Source organism: Nicotiana tabacum, chromosome 22 (genome assembly GCF_000715075.1).
Source record: "Nicotiana tabacum cultivar K326 chromosome 22, ASM71507v2, whole genome shotgun sequence".
Taxonomy (NCBI): Eukaryota; Viridiplantae; Streptophyta; class Magnoliopsida; order Solanales; family Solanaceae; genus Nicotiana; species Nicotiana tabacum.
Genome location: NC_134101.1, coordinates 50,861,101 through 50,878,117, shown reverse-complemented (window position 1 = coordinate 50,878,117; position 17,017 = coordinate 50,861,101). Strand labels below are relative to the sequence as shown.

Below are 17,017 nucleotides of genomic sequence, written 5' to 3'. Positions count from 1 at the left end.
GCAGGTTATATTAGCGCTTGGGCAGGATCCGCCCCTCCGGAGTCTGCACACCCACAATGAGCGCAGGTTCTATTGATTATGATGGGATCGGGCTACGCGCCACAGCAGGTACCATACAGTGCTGAGTGACCGAGTGTGTTGGGTGATTGAGCGTGATGAGTGGGAATGTGAGACAGTGAGATTGAGTACTCTAAGAGTGTGGGTATATGAGTTCATCACTGTGGTGCATTGCATTGACATGTATACTTGGCACACAGGCATAGAGATGCATCCCCTCTTGTTACACGGTTTTGTGACATTTATGATATTCACATGCACATTGACATGTAGGCATAGAGATGTACTTTCCTCATGCCATCTGATAATGAGACTTCTTAACTATTGTTGAAAGTTTTTGGGAGAAATCATAGTTTTCAAACTTACATATATTTTTGGTGTTTTCGGTGAAAGATTTGAGATTTACTGTTATACTTGAAAAGCATGCCTATTTTCCGTAACTGTGAACAAGATGAGCTATTTCTTGAACTATCTTTATTATATTGTTATGAACTATTGCTGGTTATTGAAGTTTGACTTTGACCCTTGTTCCAGCTTATCACTACTTTCAACCTAATGTTAGGTTTGTTACTTATTGAGTACATAGGGTCGGTTGTACTCATATTACACTTCTACATCTTGCATGCAGATGTTGGATGTTGATGTTGCTGTGTACGGCGGGAGCTGGATTTGAAGATGTGCCTGCATTCCGGTCATAGCTTCCCTCTTGATCTTGGTTACTTTAGAATTTTAATCTGTTCGCGAATAGTTCAAACAAATGATGTACTTTATTTCATACCAGCTTTGTAAATTCTAAATCTTAGAACCTCATGATTTGTACTACTAGTCCTTGGGGAGTTATATAAAATTCAGTTATCTTATCTTTGATTCACATCAATTTTATTATATTATGTTATTTTGTTAATTAGGTTATCTAGCGGGTTGGGTTAGGTGCCATCACGACGTTTTGAATTTTGGGTCATGACACTATTGCATTACGATTCCTGCTGAGTTTCTCCATCTCCCTTTCGATGCGTTGAATGAGTTGATGGAATCTATTGTTTAGAAGTCTATTTCAAATACAATCAAACTCATCCGGCTCTACAATAATCTCTCTCTATTCGACAAATGCTTCCAAATCAGTCTTCACAAGCTTCAAACCTATACAGTAATGGATTATCTTATTATTTTTGTTCGTCCTGTCCAGCTGCGACTGCCTTAATTGTTTGATCTCGCGCTTATATGCTTTTCATATCGTTGGCGGCTAATTCAGGACCATTGTCATTTTTTAAAATTTTCCACTAGTTCCCTCAGAAAATGAGACGATCAGTAAATTCATACTTCTCGCACATGTGCGATCGAACCATTTCGAGATCTTCCATGAGATTTGTAAGGAAAATATCATATCATAAAATTTTGAGAGTATTGAATTCATATTATCCTTCGTAATTGCCATTTATAAGAATAAGCTCGAGAGGTAGATTGGAACGGGAGACTAAGTTTAGGTCAGAAATTGAAACATGGTATGAGAAACGTTAATGAGCGCAATACTACTATATATTGGGAACAAGCGAGCGACTGCTATGTAAATTTGAAATATGGTGTGGAAAACATGATCAGAGTACTCGTTCATTTAGATGAGTGACTGATTGAAAAAAGAATTGTGAATAATCAAATGGGAAACTTGAACCTTGCCTTATACATTAGAATCATCGGTATGGTTGTGTAGGTAGGATTGTGTTAGTTGCACAAAGTTTAGAAAATATTTTTATTGCAAGTTTTTGGTATCAGCGATATACATGTTAAAATAATTAAAATAACAGAATTAACACTTATGTAGTAAATAAAGCTTTATATGGTTTAAAAAGAGTAAACATATATTATAAATTAAATATTGTGTACTAATCTATCGAACTATAATTCATCAAAAAATAATTTATGCATTACTAATTTATACATAACGAATTTATGCATTACTAATTTATGTATTAGTAATCTTTGTATCGTTAAGAATAATTGTTTCTTGATATGTTTTGACTTATTATTTCATTATATGTGTGCAACTTTCTACGCATAATCGAATAGAGTATATAAAGCTAAAAAATATATCTCAAACAAACTAATTCTAGCATTACTAAAACAGTACTATTCTTACATATACAACCAAACGACTCCTAAGTTTTGTTGTTTAATTCATTAATCTTTTTAGCCACCAAATTCTGCAAAATGACATTTTAATCCTCGAGTGTTAGTAGGAAAGGCGTTAAGGCCAAAATTTCAACCACACCAATATTCCGCCGTGGTTGGTTTGCCGCCGGCTTGGCAAATTCTTCCTCTCTTTTCAAGTCAAGGTCAGTAATCAGTATAAACTGTTGACCAGCTCTTTAATCTCATTCCTTTCTGGTCAATTTGTTTAGAGATAAAGATGGGGCTGCATTGTTTTTATTTTCCCGTATTTTCCTTTCTTTATTACTGGCCATATACTGTAGGATCCGAGGCTATCTATTACAGTGTATTTGTTGAAGGCTATATATTTGCAATTGATGAAACGTAGATTGAGGTTGGCCGAGTTATTTCATGTATATATTTCGAATAATTAGAAAGCATCCTGGTTTTATTGACAGCTAATAATTTTTCAAATTGAATAAAATTTCTGTTCCTTACTGTCCATATGCTGTAAGATCCAAAACTGTATATACATTGTGTCTGTTGAAGCCTAGCTGTCTATGAATTTGCAATTGCTGAAGCATAGTTTGGGAATACTTTGTTGCTCATATTTATTTTGAATAATTAGAGCATCCAGGTTTAGTTTGATCGTCTTTATGATTTAGCCACCTTCCGTTTTACCTGGCACTCTGCATGTGAGCTGTAGCAGGCTGCCCAGTAGATCAGTGTACGACGTTAGAGGAATTGTGTACAATTAGAAGCATAACGGCTATAACCTAAACTGCAACTCTTTTGGTCAAGATACTCAATTTGGTCAGCATTTGTTATTATCTCAGGGATTGTACTAATTTATCCGCCTTATCAGAAAAGATGGAGTACAGAAACAAGCTTGTCTTGGCTCCAATGGTCCGAGTGGTAAGCATCTTCAACTGAAATTGATGAATTAGAGCATCTTTTGCTTCTTTCTTTCTTTCTCTTTTTTTCTTTTTTTCATTTTTTGATACCTGTTACTTGTTTCTTCTATGGTTGCTTTCTTATTCATGTTCCTTGTCGCTAGATCTGTGTTTCTCTTTCTGAAACTCAGTTCTGGCATTCTAGGAGCTATTAACTTCACTAGGAACATAGTTAAGACTGCTCTTAGTATGTCTGTTCTTTATCATGTGTTGTTCGTAGATGCTTATGGATCTTATGCTTTCATTGACTTTTTGTCAGGGTACATTGCCGTTTAGGCTGCTTGCTGCCCAATATGGTGCGGACATAACCTATGGAGAGGAGATTATTGATCATAAAATCATCAAATGTGAGCGGAGAGTTAATGGTAATTTCTTATTCATCATTTTTAGCGGCATTCTATCTGTATTGTCCTTTAACCTTAAGTTTGTTATATATCTTAAGTATCATGTAGTATGTAGAGATATACTACTTATGTGAAAGGATGAAATCAACAACTTCAAAAACTACCAATGAAGCAAGGACATTGCCGGTCTTGATTTTATGCAAGATCCTTTATTTGATGAGTATAACCTTGCTCTGAATGTGTTGTATATGTCAAATATTTCTATATTTAGTGGATTATCAAGTTGTTACTCCCTCCGTTTCAATTTAAATGACACGCTTTCATTATTAGTCTGTTCCAAAAACAACAACAACAACCCAGTATAATCCCACTAGTGGGGTCTGGGGAGGGTAGTGTGTATGCAGACCTTACCCCTACCCTCGGGTAGAGAGACTGTTTCCGATAGACCCTCAGCTCCCTTCCTCCAAGAACTCCCCACCTTGCTCTTGGGGTGACTCGTTTCTATATTAGTCTGTTCCAAAAAGAATGACATATTTCTATATTTGGAAATAATTTAATTTTAAACTTTTTATTTTACCCGCTTCACCCTTAATGAGAAGCTTTTATAGCCACGCAAATGACATGATACCACAAAACTTTTACCCTTAAGCTTGTGGGACCACATGTTTCAAAAGACTTTTTTTTTTTTCCTCTTAAACTTTGTGCCAAGTTAAACTACATCATCTAAATTGTAACAGAGGGAGTATATGTTAGTGAATGAAGGATGAGGACTCTGAACTTCATTATGTTATGGCTCTCTCTATCAAGAAATTGAGCCTTTTGATTGAAGATATTTGATGATGAGAAGTTTTACCTGGATACTTAGCTTAAGTGGAATATTTGAGAGATGATTGAACCTTTACTGATGATAGTTATACCAGAACTTTAAAACAAAAAACTGGATGTTTTTAGTGTGAGTGGTCATTGCCCAAATTGAGCCTTTTAATTGAAGATATTTGATGATGAGAAGTTGTACCTGGATACGTAGCTTAAGTGGAATATTACAGAGATGATTGAACCTTTACTGATGATAGTTATACCAGAACTTTAAAACAAAAAACTGGATGTTTTTAGTGTGAGTGGTCATTGCCCAAATTGAGCCTTTTAATTGAAGATATTTGATGATGAGAAGTTGTACCTGGATACGTAGCTTAAGTGGAATATTTGAGAGATGATTGAACCTTTACTGATGATAGTTATATCAGAACTTTACAACAAAAAAACTGGATGTTTTTAGTGTGAGTGCTCATTGCCCCTCGAATACCAAACACAGATTTGTAAGCTATTATCTAGGCCCTGTACATTGACATAGTATAGATGTCATATGATAACTGATTCAGTAGCTTTCCAAGTGGAGAAGATTGATTCAAAGACATTTTTCTGCGTAGGGTGAGGCTGGATTCACAATTTATCGCTAAGAAAGAGAGTTTCAAGTACCTTGGATTTGTAATCCAAGGTAATGGAGAGATTGACGAGGATGTCACACATCGAATTGGAGCAGGATGGATGAAATGGAGGCTCGCTTTCGGGGTTTTGTGCGATAAGAAGATGTCACCAAGACTTAAGGGTAAGTTCTACAGAGTGGCGGTTAGACCAACTATGTTGTATAGGGAGGAGTGTTGGTCTATTAAGAACACCCATGTCCAGAAGGTGAAAGTAGCAGAAATGAGGATGTTGAGATGGATGTGTGGGTATACTTGGATAGATAAGATTGGGAATGATGATATTTGAGACGAGGTTGGAGTGGCCCCCGTGGAGGACAAGATGTGCGAAGCTAGGTTGAGAGGTACGAGCATGTGAAGGAGGTGCATAGATGTCCTAGTGAGGAGGTGAGAGAGGCTGGCCATGGTGGGGCTGGAGAGAGATAGAGGTATGCCAAAGAAGTATCGGAGAGAGGTGATTAGGCATGACATGGCGCAACTTCAGCCTACTGAGGACATGACCATTTATAGGGGGTATGTAGGTTGAGAATTAGGGTAGTTGGTTAGTGGTTAGGCGGGCATGTCTCATTTTCATGCTGGTAGCATTAGTATTAGTCTTGTATTTTCGTTTCTCTTTATTCGCAAATTTCTTTTACTAAATGTTGTTTCCTTCGCGTCGATTAATCTATCACCTTATCACATTTGCTTGTTGTTGTTAGTTGTTACTACTTGTCATTTCTGCTTTTTTTTTTTTGGAGCCACGGGTCTATCGGAAACATTTTCTCTAGCTTCGTAAGGTAGGGGTAAGGTCTGCATACACTCCAGCCTTCCCAAACCCCACTTTCTGGTATTACACTGTTTTTTTTTTTTTTTTCTTTTGTTGTTGTTGTTGTTGTTGTTGTTATTACATTTGTCTGCGAAGGCTTTATGAATTGCTGTTTTTTGAGATCGGTATTATTAACTTAGCACTATGCTTTATGCCTTGCTACTTTACTTCATATTTTTGGGTATTATGAGCATGGATGAATAGGATTCATGGACACTTATTTTTTAAGGGGAAAAAGAAATGAAAAGATAAAATATCACAGGTGAAGCTTCGCATTTAGTGCAGGTTAAGATGGCAAAAAGAAAAAAAAAGTTGCTAAACTCGGTGCATCTAAAATGTTTCTCACGAGTTTTACCCCTTATTCCTTAGATGTCTTAGGGACAACTGACATATTGGAGAAGGGAACTGATAATGTTGTTTTCAGAACGTGCCCCGAGGAAAGAAATCAAGTTGTATTTCAGATGGGCACTTCTGATGCCATGAGAGCTCTCAAAGCTGCTGAAATAGTGTATGTTTCATTCAGTTCTTTCTTCTTTTTTCCCCTATCATAATCTTTGTACTTTAATTCCTTCTGCTCCACCCCCAAACGCACACACAATCTAATGTTCACATGGTCATACACACATCCACAGTCCTATAGACAGCCAGATTGGATTGGATGCCTATGATAAAATTGCACTTCTATTTCCACTTATTTTATTATACGTCTTCTGGCATTTTGGTGATATTTCCTTAAAGTAATGTGATGCATTATGTAGAATATCCATTGGTTATGCAACATCATTGCATAGAATTGTGATTATGAACAAGCCAAGCAATGCGAGATGTGAAATCCCCCCCCAAAAAAAATAAAAAATAAAAAATAAAAAATAAAATGAATTGCATTCATCAGGAGCAAATACAGATGCCATTAGTTAATAACTGCTTTCCACCGGCATGCGGGTCCTAATAAATTTGTACCATTCTCTCTCTGACTATAAATGGTACCAGCAGAAGTCTTCTTGTGCCATGAAACATTTTCTTGATAACAGTAGATCCTATTGGTGGAAAAGTAAATATCCCCTGCCCCAGGTAGGGAGAGATGAGGGGTGAGGTAAAATTTAAATTTAACGTTCATGGGCCGAGGGTCTTTCGGAAACAGCCTCTCTACCTTCATAGGTAGGGGTAAGGTCTGCGTACACACTACCCTCTCCGCAGATGGATTGTTGTTGTTGTTGTATAGGTAGACTTCATATTCCTGGTCCCTATATTGTACATCAATGTTATAAATGATCTTGTTGGATTTCTTTTACTAATTTGCTCGAGGAACTGTCCTTGAAGCGGACTCAGTGCTTTTGCTTTTCATTTTCTCAATGATATCATATCCTTTTTCTGCATTGGATGTCTAGTTTTTGAGGTTAACATGTTAGCAGTATTTACAATCGAAGTTTCTGACATTATATGGATGATGGGTGTAGCTGATGTTTGTTTAAAGTAACAAGCTTGTCTGAGCTAAACTTATTAATGTTGAACTGCAACAAGCCACATTGTTAAGAATTTTATTCTTTAGGAATTCTTTTTTATACTGAATAGCTATCGTAAAATTCCACGAATCACATTCTTGTAAGGTTCAGGATCTACTTCTTAAGATAATGAAGAAACTTCAAAGGACTTGCTTGATTTTTTTTTCTAGAGGTCTTCAATCATGATCTAGGCGTGAAAGTTTAAATCAGCAATTATGCTCAATTTCAACAGGAAGTTACTGCATCTGATCAAAATACTGGGCAAAATAAAAAATTGGCCGGTCAGTCAAAACTAATTGCATTCGCTAGCCAAAAAGTGTACAACATTTTTGTATATAATACACATATATACAAAAAAACATACATGTTGGCTATTAGTTTTGAGAGCGGCTAAAAATTTAGATTTCTCTAAAATATTGTCTGTCCCTTCTCAGGTGTAATGATGTAGCAGCAGTGGACATAAACATGGGATGCCCCAAGTCATTCTCTATTAGTGGAGGCATGGGTGCTGCACTGTTGAGCAAACCAGAGCTCATTCATGATGTATGCATTCGTTCTTGCTCCTTCACCCTAGTAGTAAAATTTCCTTCTAATTCAGTATGGAAGTGCATGTCCTGTTCATGATGTTCCTTTCTTCTGAACTCAGATTTTGACAACATTGAGGAGGAACTTGGATGTACCAGTAACGTGCAAGATTAGATTATTAAAATCTCCGCAGGATACAGTGGAATTGGCACGACGAATTGAGAGGACTGGTGTCTCTGCCCTTGCTGTCCATGGAAGGTAGGTTATTTTTTGTATATCTGCTTCTCATTGTTCTTTTTAAACCTAACCTTGTGCTGTGTCATCAACCAACCCTTTGAACGTTCAGATTGCCTTCTTTAGGGGGTCAAGTTATTTGATATGGTTATTGGAGTCTTTTTGCCAATATGAGGTGGGGATTGCTGTAAATTCAAACAGTCCACCTTATAAGTGGGGCGGGGACCAATTAGTCTGCTTCTTGGTTATATTGGAAAGTATTGTCTGTCCATGTTTTTGGTTCCCCCACCTCTCTGTCCTTTCATTATTTGTGTTTTTAACTGATGTTTAAATTTGAATGAATTAGTAACCGCATCTCTGGTAAACAGGATTGTTTTTAGTTCTGATCTTCCTTTCATTTGTGAGGGTGGGTTGTTCCGGGTGAGTGGGTAGGTTGATGCACACAATTGCCTTTTCTGTGAATTATGTCTGTGCTGTCATTTTGTGTAGTCCGTGCTAGATGATTTAAATACAGAAATTGAACATGCTATACTTGGAAATGATGTCAGAATTGATTTATGAGGGTGCAATTTGACAGTTCTCTAAGCGGCTACTCTGATTATGTCTCTGTTTCCATGGAATATGGTCATCGGTCATTTTTTGTTTTGTTTCGGATAGATAGTCATCACTGATTGCTTGTTTGTGCTTTCTTCTATTTGGGGCTTTTAATTTGAGGTCAAGTGATATTGATATTTCCTCTGACTAGCAAATGCGACATGCTTATTGATTAAACTATAGGAAAGTTCAAGACAGGCCAAGAGATCCTGCAAAGTGGAGTGAGATTGCTGATGTTGCTGCCGCTCTCTCTATTCCAGTTATAGCAAATGGTGATGTTTTTGAATATGAGGATTTTCAACGTATTAGAGATGCAACAGGTGTGCTTATACTTCTCATAAATGTTCTTGTTCTCACATTGTTCTCTGATGAATCCATTTGCACTTTCTGGGTGGAGTTTTCTTTAGATGTTAATAGATCTGAATGTTTTGGCACAACTATTTTGTCACAATATGACAAGAAATTATATGTTTATTAAGATAAACATATCCGTATATGGGTATATATCTTTGGTTTTCATCAGATGTCCTTAGATTTAAGGAAACAGGATCAAATAGCTTATATATTTTTTAATATGCTTAGTTGGCATTATGCTTAGACACTTGATGGTTCCTTCTTGTGAAAGATGTATACGGACATTTTGTATGCAGGAATTTTCCCGTCAATCACTAAGTTAATTACTTCTACAAAAAATGTAGAAAAAGCTTGAATTCTTGCTTCTGGATACTTCTTTCTTTCGCTCTAAAGAATTGTGGATGCATTTGACAGTTTTAGGTGTTCAAGATTAAGGATAGATGCTATATATAGGTTTCATTTTTATCCAGCTTTTATCAGTACAGTCTAAGAACTTTTTTTTTTTTTTTGGGTTTGGGGGGGGGGGATAAGTATATATGGGTTTTATATGGTCCAACATCAACTGATCGTCACATGGAAGCTTTGGTTCTTCCTTGTCTTCCTTTAGGGACAAACATGTTAATGCACTAAAAAGGAGTTTTAGCACAGCTCTGCAACAACAATAGCTTCATGCGAAATTGTTGATGGTTGATTTGCTTGAACTAAGTCTTATAGGTCCTCTAACTGCTTAACAAATTCATCATGGATGCTTGCAGCTCAGGCCCATTAACTCTTTTAAGCTATGTTGTTCGGATCCTCCAAAAAAGCCGTTGCACCCGTGTCAGACCCTCCAAAAAATGCATTTCCGGAGGATCCGACATGGGTGATGATATTTTTGGAGGTTCCGAGCAATGTAGCTTCTAATTCAAAAAGCTATAATCAGAGAGATTTTATGCCCCAGAAATACAAAATTAATCTTTGTAAGCATGCTTCCTATTGACACAGCAAATAATGAACAATCTGTGTGTGAAATGCATTGTTCTCATTAACTTGATGATTGTCTTTCTATCTGTTTTTATGAATATCTACATGGTTGTTTCTGCTTATAGTTTGCAACATTTAACAACTTTATTTTATAGGTGCTTCATCTGTGATGGTTGCAAGAGGCGCCATTTGGAATGCTTCTATATTCTCTTCCGAGGGGAAAATACCACGGGAAGATGTCAAAATAGAGTATGTCAGAAAGGTATTAGGACTGTGAAATCAGATGTGAATCAATCTTTATTACATGTTAAAATTAGACTCTGAATTAAGTAGCCACTTTGTCCATCCAGCGTATTAGTGAAATAGACTAAAATGTATTCAACATTTGTTTGAAATTGAAGATGATGAAGTCATTGGCTTCCTATATGTTTGGTGAAAAGGATTAACTCATTGGCTTCCTATATGTTTTTCACTGCAAATATAAGTAACAGGTCTGGGTGCTTTGGTTGCAGAGTATACTGTGGGATAATGATATCAAAAGCACAAAGCACACCCTGAAGGAAATGATAATGCAGTATTCTTCCCTTGGGCTCCCAGAGGGACAGGCGGTAATTAAATCGGATACCTTGGCTGATCTAGCGTAAGTTTTACTGTCTGCTGCTCTTACTTCTATCCGTAGTTCCATGTGTCCGGAGCAAAATTTAGTTTCTGTTCAGTTAGTTTCCGAATTATGTTCGTGTTCTGATTCCTACTATGGGTAGTTTGGATGCTGTGGTCTGGTATATACATAATATATACAGACATCTTCTTCACCCTCTCTCCTTTCCTTTATTTTCTACGTATTCACATTATTTGCTCATTTGAACAGTTGCTCAAAATTTCTGACTCAATAGAAACAAGGATTTAACTTTTGAGAAGGTGACATGGTGACTTTTACAATTCATGAGGTTCTTAATCATTCTTTCATCCTTGTACCATTATTCACTTTGAGATCTGTCCAACATTGGGCATGGTTCATAAGTCCACAACATTTACTACTATTTCCATTGTTACAACTCTTCACATTTAAGCTGTATATTGATAGAACTAGTCAAGTGACAATGATTGGACTAGTTAGTTCTGAAATATGTTATCCCGGGGCCTTTGTTATTGTGGTTAGTGCTACTTTGGGTAGGAGGTAAGGAGAACAGAGAGAGTATTGATACCTTTTTCAACCCCTCTGTAAGTGGTCAGAAATGAGTTTAGAGGGCATTTGGAAGATATCATCCCTAGAGATTTCTTCCTTGGATGGGAAGCTGCATCTGAAGCAGTACTTATCCAAGACAATCTTCCCCAAAGTAAAAAAAGAGGAAGATTGTGGTTTAATAGATAGTTCATTTGGGTGCTGTGGTCTGGTATATACATAATATATACAGACATCTTCTTCACCCTCTCTCCTTTCCTTTATTTTCTACGTATTCACATTATTTGCTCATTTGAACAGTTGCTCAAAATTTCTGACTCAATAGAAACAAGGATTTAACTTTTGAGAAGGTGACATGGTGACTTTTACAATTCATGAGGTTCTTAATCATTCTTTCATCCTTGTACCATTATTCACTTTGAGATCTGTCCAACATTGGGCATGGTTCATAAGTCCACAACATTTACTACTATTTCCATTGTTACAACTCTTCACATTTAAGCTGTATATTGATAGAACTAGTCAAGTGACAATGATTGGACTAGTTAGTTCTGAAATATGTTATCCCGGGGCCTTTGTTATTGTGGTTAGTGCTACTTTGGGTAGGAGGTAAGGAGAACAGAGAGAGTATTGATACCTTTTTCAACCCCTCTGTAAGTGGTCAGAAATGAGTTTAGAGGGCATTTGGAAGATATCATCCCTAGAGATTTCTTCCTTGGATGGGAAGCTGCATCTGAAGCAGTACTTATCCAAGACAATCTTCCCCAAAGTAAAAAAAGAGGAAGATTGTGGTTTAATAGATAGTTCATTTGTGAACGGTGTGACAAAATTTGCTAATCATCTTTCTTTGCAAAATGGGCGTGGTGAAGGATCAGTCGAGCATGTTGCTTTTTGTTTGGGATAGAGTGAGTATCGCTCAGGTCAGTGATGAATTGTTTATTTAGTTGGATGGGTTATACTGTATGTACGACTATCTAAGAATTTTGGACACTTCTCATAGCACGGTTTGATATTTAAAAATTGCTTAGTCATAGAATGGAGTAACAAGCACTTGGTTGTACATGCTCATTTAACCTTCACTTGGTGGGATTATACTGGATATTGTTGTTGTTGTACATGCTCATTTGCTTCCGAGGCGCTGGCGCTGACATAAAGCCATGTCACCTATACCTAGATTGAATTACTTTGATATATGATTTCATATACTTCCTCAAACATTTTTACCCTTCCTCTGGGTGGTCTGGGGCACCTAATATTTTACTAACTGCATATTTATTGTCTCTCAGGCAACTTTATGGTGAAGAAAAATACTACGAATATGTTGCAGAAAAACGGAAGAGTAGATGACATATATAAATGGTTTCTCCCTCTCTGATCGTAGAATTCAATATACGAAGATGTTGCTCGGTGAGAAGACGGCCAACTATAATTTATAAAGCTAGTGGAGTGTTTGAAGCAAGTGATAGAGGTGGACCTTGCACATGAGGTTGTTAATGAGTTGAAGAGTAACGTATTTGTGGCTTCGTTCCGAGCTCTGTGACTCTATACCCGAATGATATCTCTTGTTTGAGTTTAACGAAACATTCAAAAAAAAACTGAAGAAATCCCCCGACTGCAAAAGTCCGAGCAATATTCATTGCAGGCCTTACACCAAATTGAACAGGTGGATTACCTGCATAAAACGATGCAATAGCTTTGTATCTTTTGGTTGTAGAAGGGGTACTATTGAAGTCTTTGCTTTATTCCCTTGGTTCATTTTGCAGACATCCTTTGCAAATTTAAGATATTTATGGGGAAGTGAGATACTGAAATCATGTACACTAAACAATTTCTCCTAGTATATTTCTTCAAGTTTGTGATTTTGTTTTTGATAAGACTATCTGCATTTGAGTAATCATGATTTATCCCAATTAATCGTGATATGCCTGGGGTAGGCCAACTAAGGAGGTAAAACACTCTCTACCAAGAAATTTTCCATTTCTGGTGCTCGAATTCGAGACCTCTGGTGAAGGGTGTGGTTGGATGCAAACCATCCCACCCCACCCCTGTTGCTGATGTATTATTTTGTTCATTTCCTTAGGATTGATATGACTATCCAAGATAGAAAACGATCCATGCATATGCACCCAACTCAGAAAAATGGTGCTGCCTAAGGTGCTAACTGGTACACTCATTTGGACTTCTTTGTATATACGTGACGTTATTAACAAAAAGACGAAAAGAGGTTTTCAGACGATTTACTGCATTAATATAATAGTATTTGTTACGTGACTGATATAACCAAAGCAAGGAGTCTTATTTTAAAGTAAAGACATGAAGAGACAGAAAATGAGTCAACTTACTTCAAAGTAAAATACTTCATTTAGTCAAATTTCATGAATCAGAGTTGGAATCAGCTTTCAAATAGTAATCCAACTGACGGGATCAAATTGCATAAAAATGAATGCCCAAACTATTGAACCTGAGGAAATTTTAGTAGAAGAGATTGGTTCGCAAGAAGCTTCTTGGCAGAGTTTAGTTTCATTAAATATCTTTTAGCTTACATAGTACAGCAAATTTCTCAAGATGAAGCCACAGAAGGTTGTTGTGGTGCAAAATGAGTAAGGTATGCATCGGCCAACATTTGGCCTAATTTAACTTGGGCCTCTGTGGTTAAATGGAGGTTATCTTCCTTAAGCTGCAATCCCATGGCATCAACACATACAACATTTGGGAGGTCAATCCCCTTTTGCGCTTCTCGAATCTTTTCAATGTACTTCTCATCTCCTGATGCAATTGCAACCTGTAAGACAATGCAACCGTTACGAGTACATGTGAAAATGACATTGGACCTATCAATATTCCATAAAAGAAAGCAAACTATATTAGCTAACCTGAATAATTGGCAGAGATGGCAGATGCAAATCAGCGCGAACATTATGTATTAACTTCTCCATATTAGCCTTATAGGTCTCAGCGCAATGCTGAGATAATGTATCACTCTCCCCTTGATACCAAAGCAGTGCCTTGATTTCTAAACCTTGATGCACTGAAGCTATTGCTCTCTTTACCATATTCTCATACAAATGCTCCCCCTGCGCCCACTCTTTTATCGCAGTTCCACCTACAGCACATGGCACTAACCCAATAGCTTTTACACGGTCCTTGACCGCATTTGCAAATGACATTCCAGGTCCAACACCACAAGTCTTCTTGGCGTCAATATCATGGTGGAGCGGCTCACGTGCAACCTCCCAGTGGAGATCTGCGCTAAGACGGAAGATTCTAGAAGCATCGGGAGAGCACTCGTTTGGTACGACGCCATCCCAATGCTTATGCTTGTCTACTCCACCACGACCAGCCATGTTACTTTGGCCAGATAGAATGAATATACTTTGGGGGGAAGGAGCTTCATTTTCCAGGGTTGAGGCCATAGCTCACAGTTCAAGATACTGTGATTAAAAGCGGTTGCTGCTAACCTAAAACAAAGATGGTGAAACAGCTCAAAATCCCTCAAATTTGGACTATCTGTCAGTAATTCTTCTCAATTCAACACATATGCTGCTGTTATACAGATTAAAAATCATATATCAAAGGCCTAAAACTGATAGGACCCGCATTGAATATCCCTCTTACATATCACGAGACTGACGGAAAAAAAAAAAAAGGCAGCTCGGTGCACTAAGCTCCCACTATGCGCGGGGTCTGGAGAAGGGCCGGACCACAAGAGTCTATTGTACGCAGCCTTACCCTGCATTTTTGCAAGAAACTGTTTCCACGCCTCGAACTCGTGACTTCCTGGTCACATGGGAACAACTTTACCAGGAGACTGATGAGATAAAGATGATATTTACATACTTCAATGAAAACTACTAGGAAATTGAAAAGGATACAGTCAATCAAAAAGGATAAACCCCAATTGCATTTATAATTATAGCAGAAACTTTGTTTGGCAATCATAAACAACAACCAGTTGAGGTCAACTACATGAATCATCACTAATCACGTTACTCCATTTAAACTCGATGCTGATTAATCCAATCAACAATTATAAATGCTGATTAATCCAATCACATATTCCAAAACAAATTAAGTCTTAAATAAACTTAAGAAACCTCTGCAGTAAAATTAGATCTCTGCATTTCATGTCAACAATAACAGCAAAATTAGACACAGATTGATTTGTCTTTGAAAATAAAACCTAAAGATTTCACCTACATCGAAAAATTACACAACTTGCAATATTAAAGGAACACTTTAAAAGCTTAATAAAAAGTATATTAGGAAGCCAGAAGTCGCATTCTTTTCTTTTATATGAAAATCTGCAGGACGAATATTAATAGATTAAATTCTTGAAAGCATCCAAATATATTTAACAAAGCCTCTAAGCAGCTCTAAATGACAGCTCCCAATAGAATATTTATGTCACACTCCCATTACTCCGTTTCTAAAAGAATGATACACTTCTATATTTAGAAACAATTCAACTTAACTTACTAGTTTACCCTTAATGAGAAACTTTTATAGTCACAAAAATAATATGACATGTTTAATACCGCAAGTTTCAAGATGTCTTATAACCACTAAATATTACGGCATGTTTAAGACCAACAACAACAACAAAAAAAAAAAAAAAAAACTCAATGTAATCCCACAAGTGATGTTTGGGGCATGTTTAAGACCATAAGTTCAAAAAAAAATATTTTTTCCTAAAATTCGTGAAGAGTTAAACTATCTCGCATAAATTCAGTACCTTAAAATATCACGGGAAGTCAATCCTCTTATACTCATCAAAAATCAGCTTAAGCCACCAAATTACACGAAGTCAATGATCCAAACAGGTAAAATAAGACAGCAAAAGTTACTGAATCAAGCTATTAATGCTAATGTAAGGGTTTATTTAAGTTAAGAATGAAAATTTCAGACTGAGGATCCAATTAGTGGAATACTAACATACGAAAAAATGGAACAAATAGTAAAGAAACTCGGCAATGGAAATGGGAGATCACCAGAGAAAAGGATCCAAGTAAATTCCCACAAAGAAAGCTGACACCCGGATCAAAGATTGTGCGTAATTGTGAAACAGATTCCAATGAAGAATATGGATAATTTGAGAATTGCGTGGATTGCCTAGAAATGGATTGTAACGATGTCGTAAAGGTTCACCTACTAGACATGTGGGACACAATGCAAATAGGTGAAATAGTACGGGCTAGCCAGTTTTCGGATTGGTAATTAAAAAATAGTTAACGTTTGCAAAGTCATTAAAAAATAGTCATTATTTTGCTGTAACACGGAAGTTTCAGCATAATATACAGGAGATTGGTGCATCTATGTATGAACTTCCACCATATTATGTTGGAACTCCAACACACGGAAAGTTCCAGCATAATATACCGGAGATTTGAACACATGTGTATGAATTTCCAGTATATTATGCTGGACCAGTTTATTATGCTGGAATTCCAGTATATTATGCTGGAAGTCTAGTATATTATACTAGAACTCCAGTATATTATGCTGGAATATTTTTCGGATTTTGAACAATGTTTTCGTTCAGATTTATCTTTACATGAAAAGTGGCTAAATCTTGATTATTTTTAAAACTGTGGCTATTTTTCAATTACCACTTGTAAATTTGACTATTTTTAAATTTCTCCCATACAAATATTATGTATGGGCCGATCAATAAAGAAACATTTATTATACATGGATTACTTATTTTAAAAGGATAGTTTTGTCTTTAAATAGCTTAATTCATAAGTTTCTAATACTCATCTTTTTCTATATATTATCCAAATAAAAACTACATAAATTCTCGCATGTATAATGCAGATATTATTTTATATCGTAAACCAAACACTGCATGAGTTATTTAACGATTATTTTGTTTAAGCA

General features: G+C 36.6%; 2 protein-coding genes across 6 annotated transcripts; one reads left to right on the top strand and one right to left on the bottom strand.

Annotated features, from left to right (window-relative positions):
* The first annotated feature begins 2,250 nt into the window (after window positions 1-2,250).
* On the top strand, window positions 2,251-13,008 carry LOC107768396 (uncharacterized). 3 transcript variants are annotated; one of them, XM_075243618.1, is made up of 10 exons: window positions 2,251-2,387; window positions 3,039-3,117; window positions 3,415-3,520; window positions 6,155-6,293; window positions 7,722-7,830; window positions 7,934-8,070; window positions 8,824-8,960; window positions 10,113-10,219; window positions 10,470-10,597; window positions 12,427-13,008. In XM_075243618.1, exons 2-10 carry the CDS (start codon window positions 3,073-3,075, stop codon window positions 12,485-12,487), a joined length of 969 nt encoding a protein of 322 aa, XP_075099719.1. In that variant the 5' UTR covers window positions 2,251-2,387; window positions 3,039-3,072; the 3' UTR covers window positions 12,488-13,008. The 3 variants fall into 3 exon arrangements, with proteins under 3 accessions (XP_075099719.1, XP_075099721.1, XP_075099720.1); XM_075243620.1 differs by having other exon boundaries at window positions 2,282-2,387; window positions 3,068-3,117; XM_075243619.1 differs by having other exon boundaries at window positions 2,284-2,387; window positions 3,073-3,117.
* Window positions 13,009-13,478: 470 nt separating this feature from the next.
* LOC107790740 (putative carbohydrate esterase At4g34215) lies at window positions 13,479-16,267 on the bottom strand. 3 transcript variants are annotated; one of them, XM_016612695.2, is made up of 4 exons: window positions 16,129-16,257; window positions 14,870-14,917; window positions 14,014-14,598; window positions 13,479-13,922 (listed from the first exon to the last, which is right to left on the bottom strand). In XM_016612695.2, exons 3-4 carry the CDS (start codon window positions 14,551-14,553, stop codon window positions 13,701-13,703), a joined length of 762 nt encoding a protein of 253 aa, XP_016468181.1. In that variant the 5' UTR covers window positions 14,554-14,598; window positions 14,870-14,917; window positions 16,129-16,257; the 3' UTR covers window positions 13,479-13,700. The 3 variants fall into 3 exon arrangements, with proteins under 3 accessions (XP_016468181.1, XP_016468180.1, XP_075100503.1); XM_016612694.2 differs by lacking the exon at window positions 14,870-14,917 and having other exon boundaries at window positions 16,129-16,267; XM_075244402.1 differs by lacking the exon at window positions 14,870-14,917 and having other exon boundaries at window positions 16,073-16,187.
* Between the last annotated feature and the right edge of the window lie 750 nt (window positions 16,268-17,017).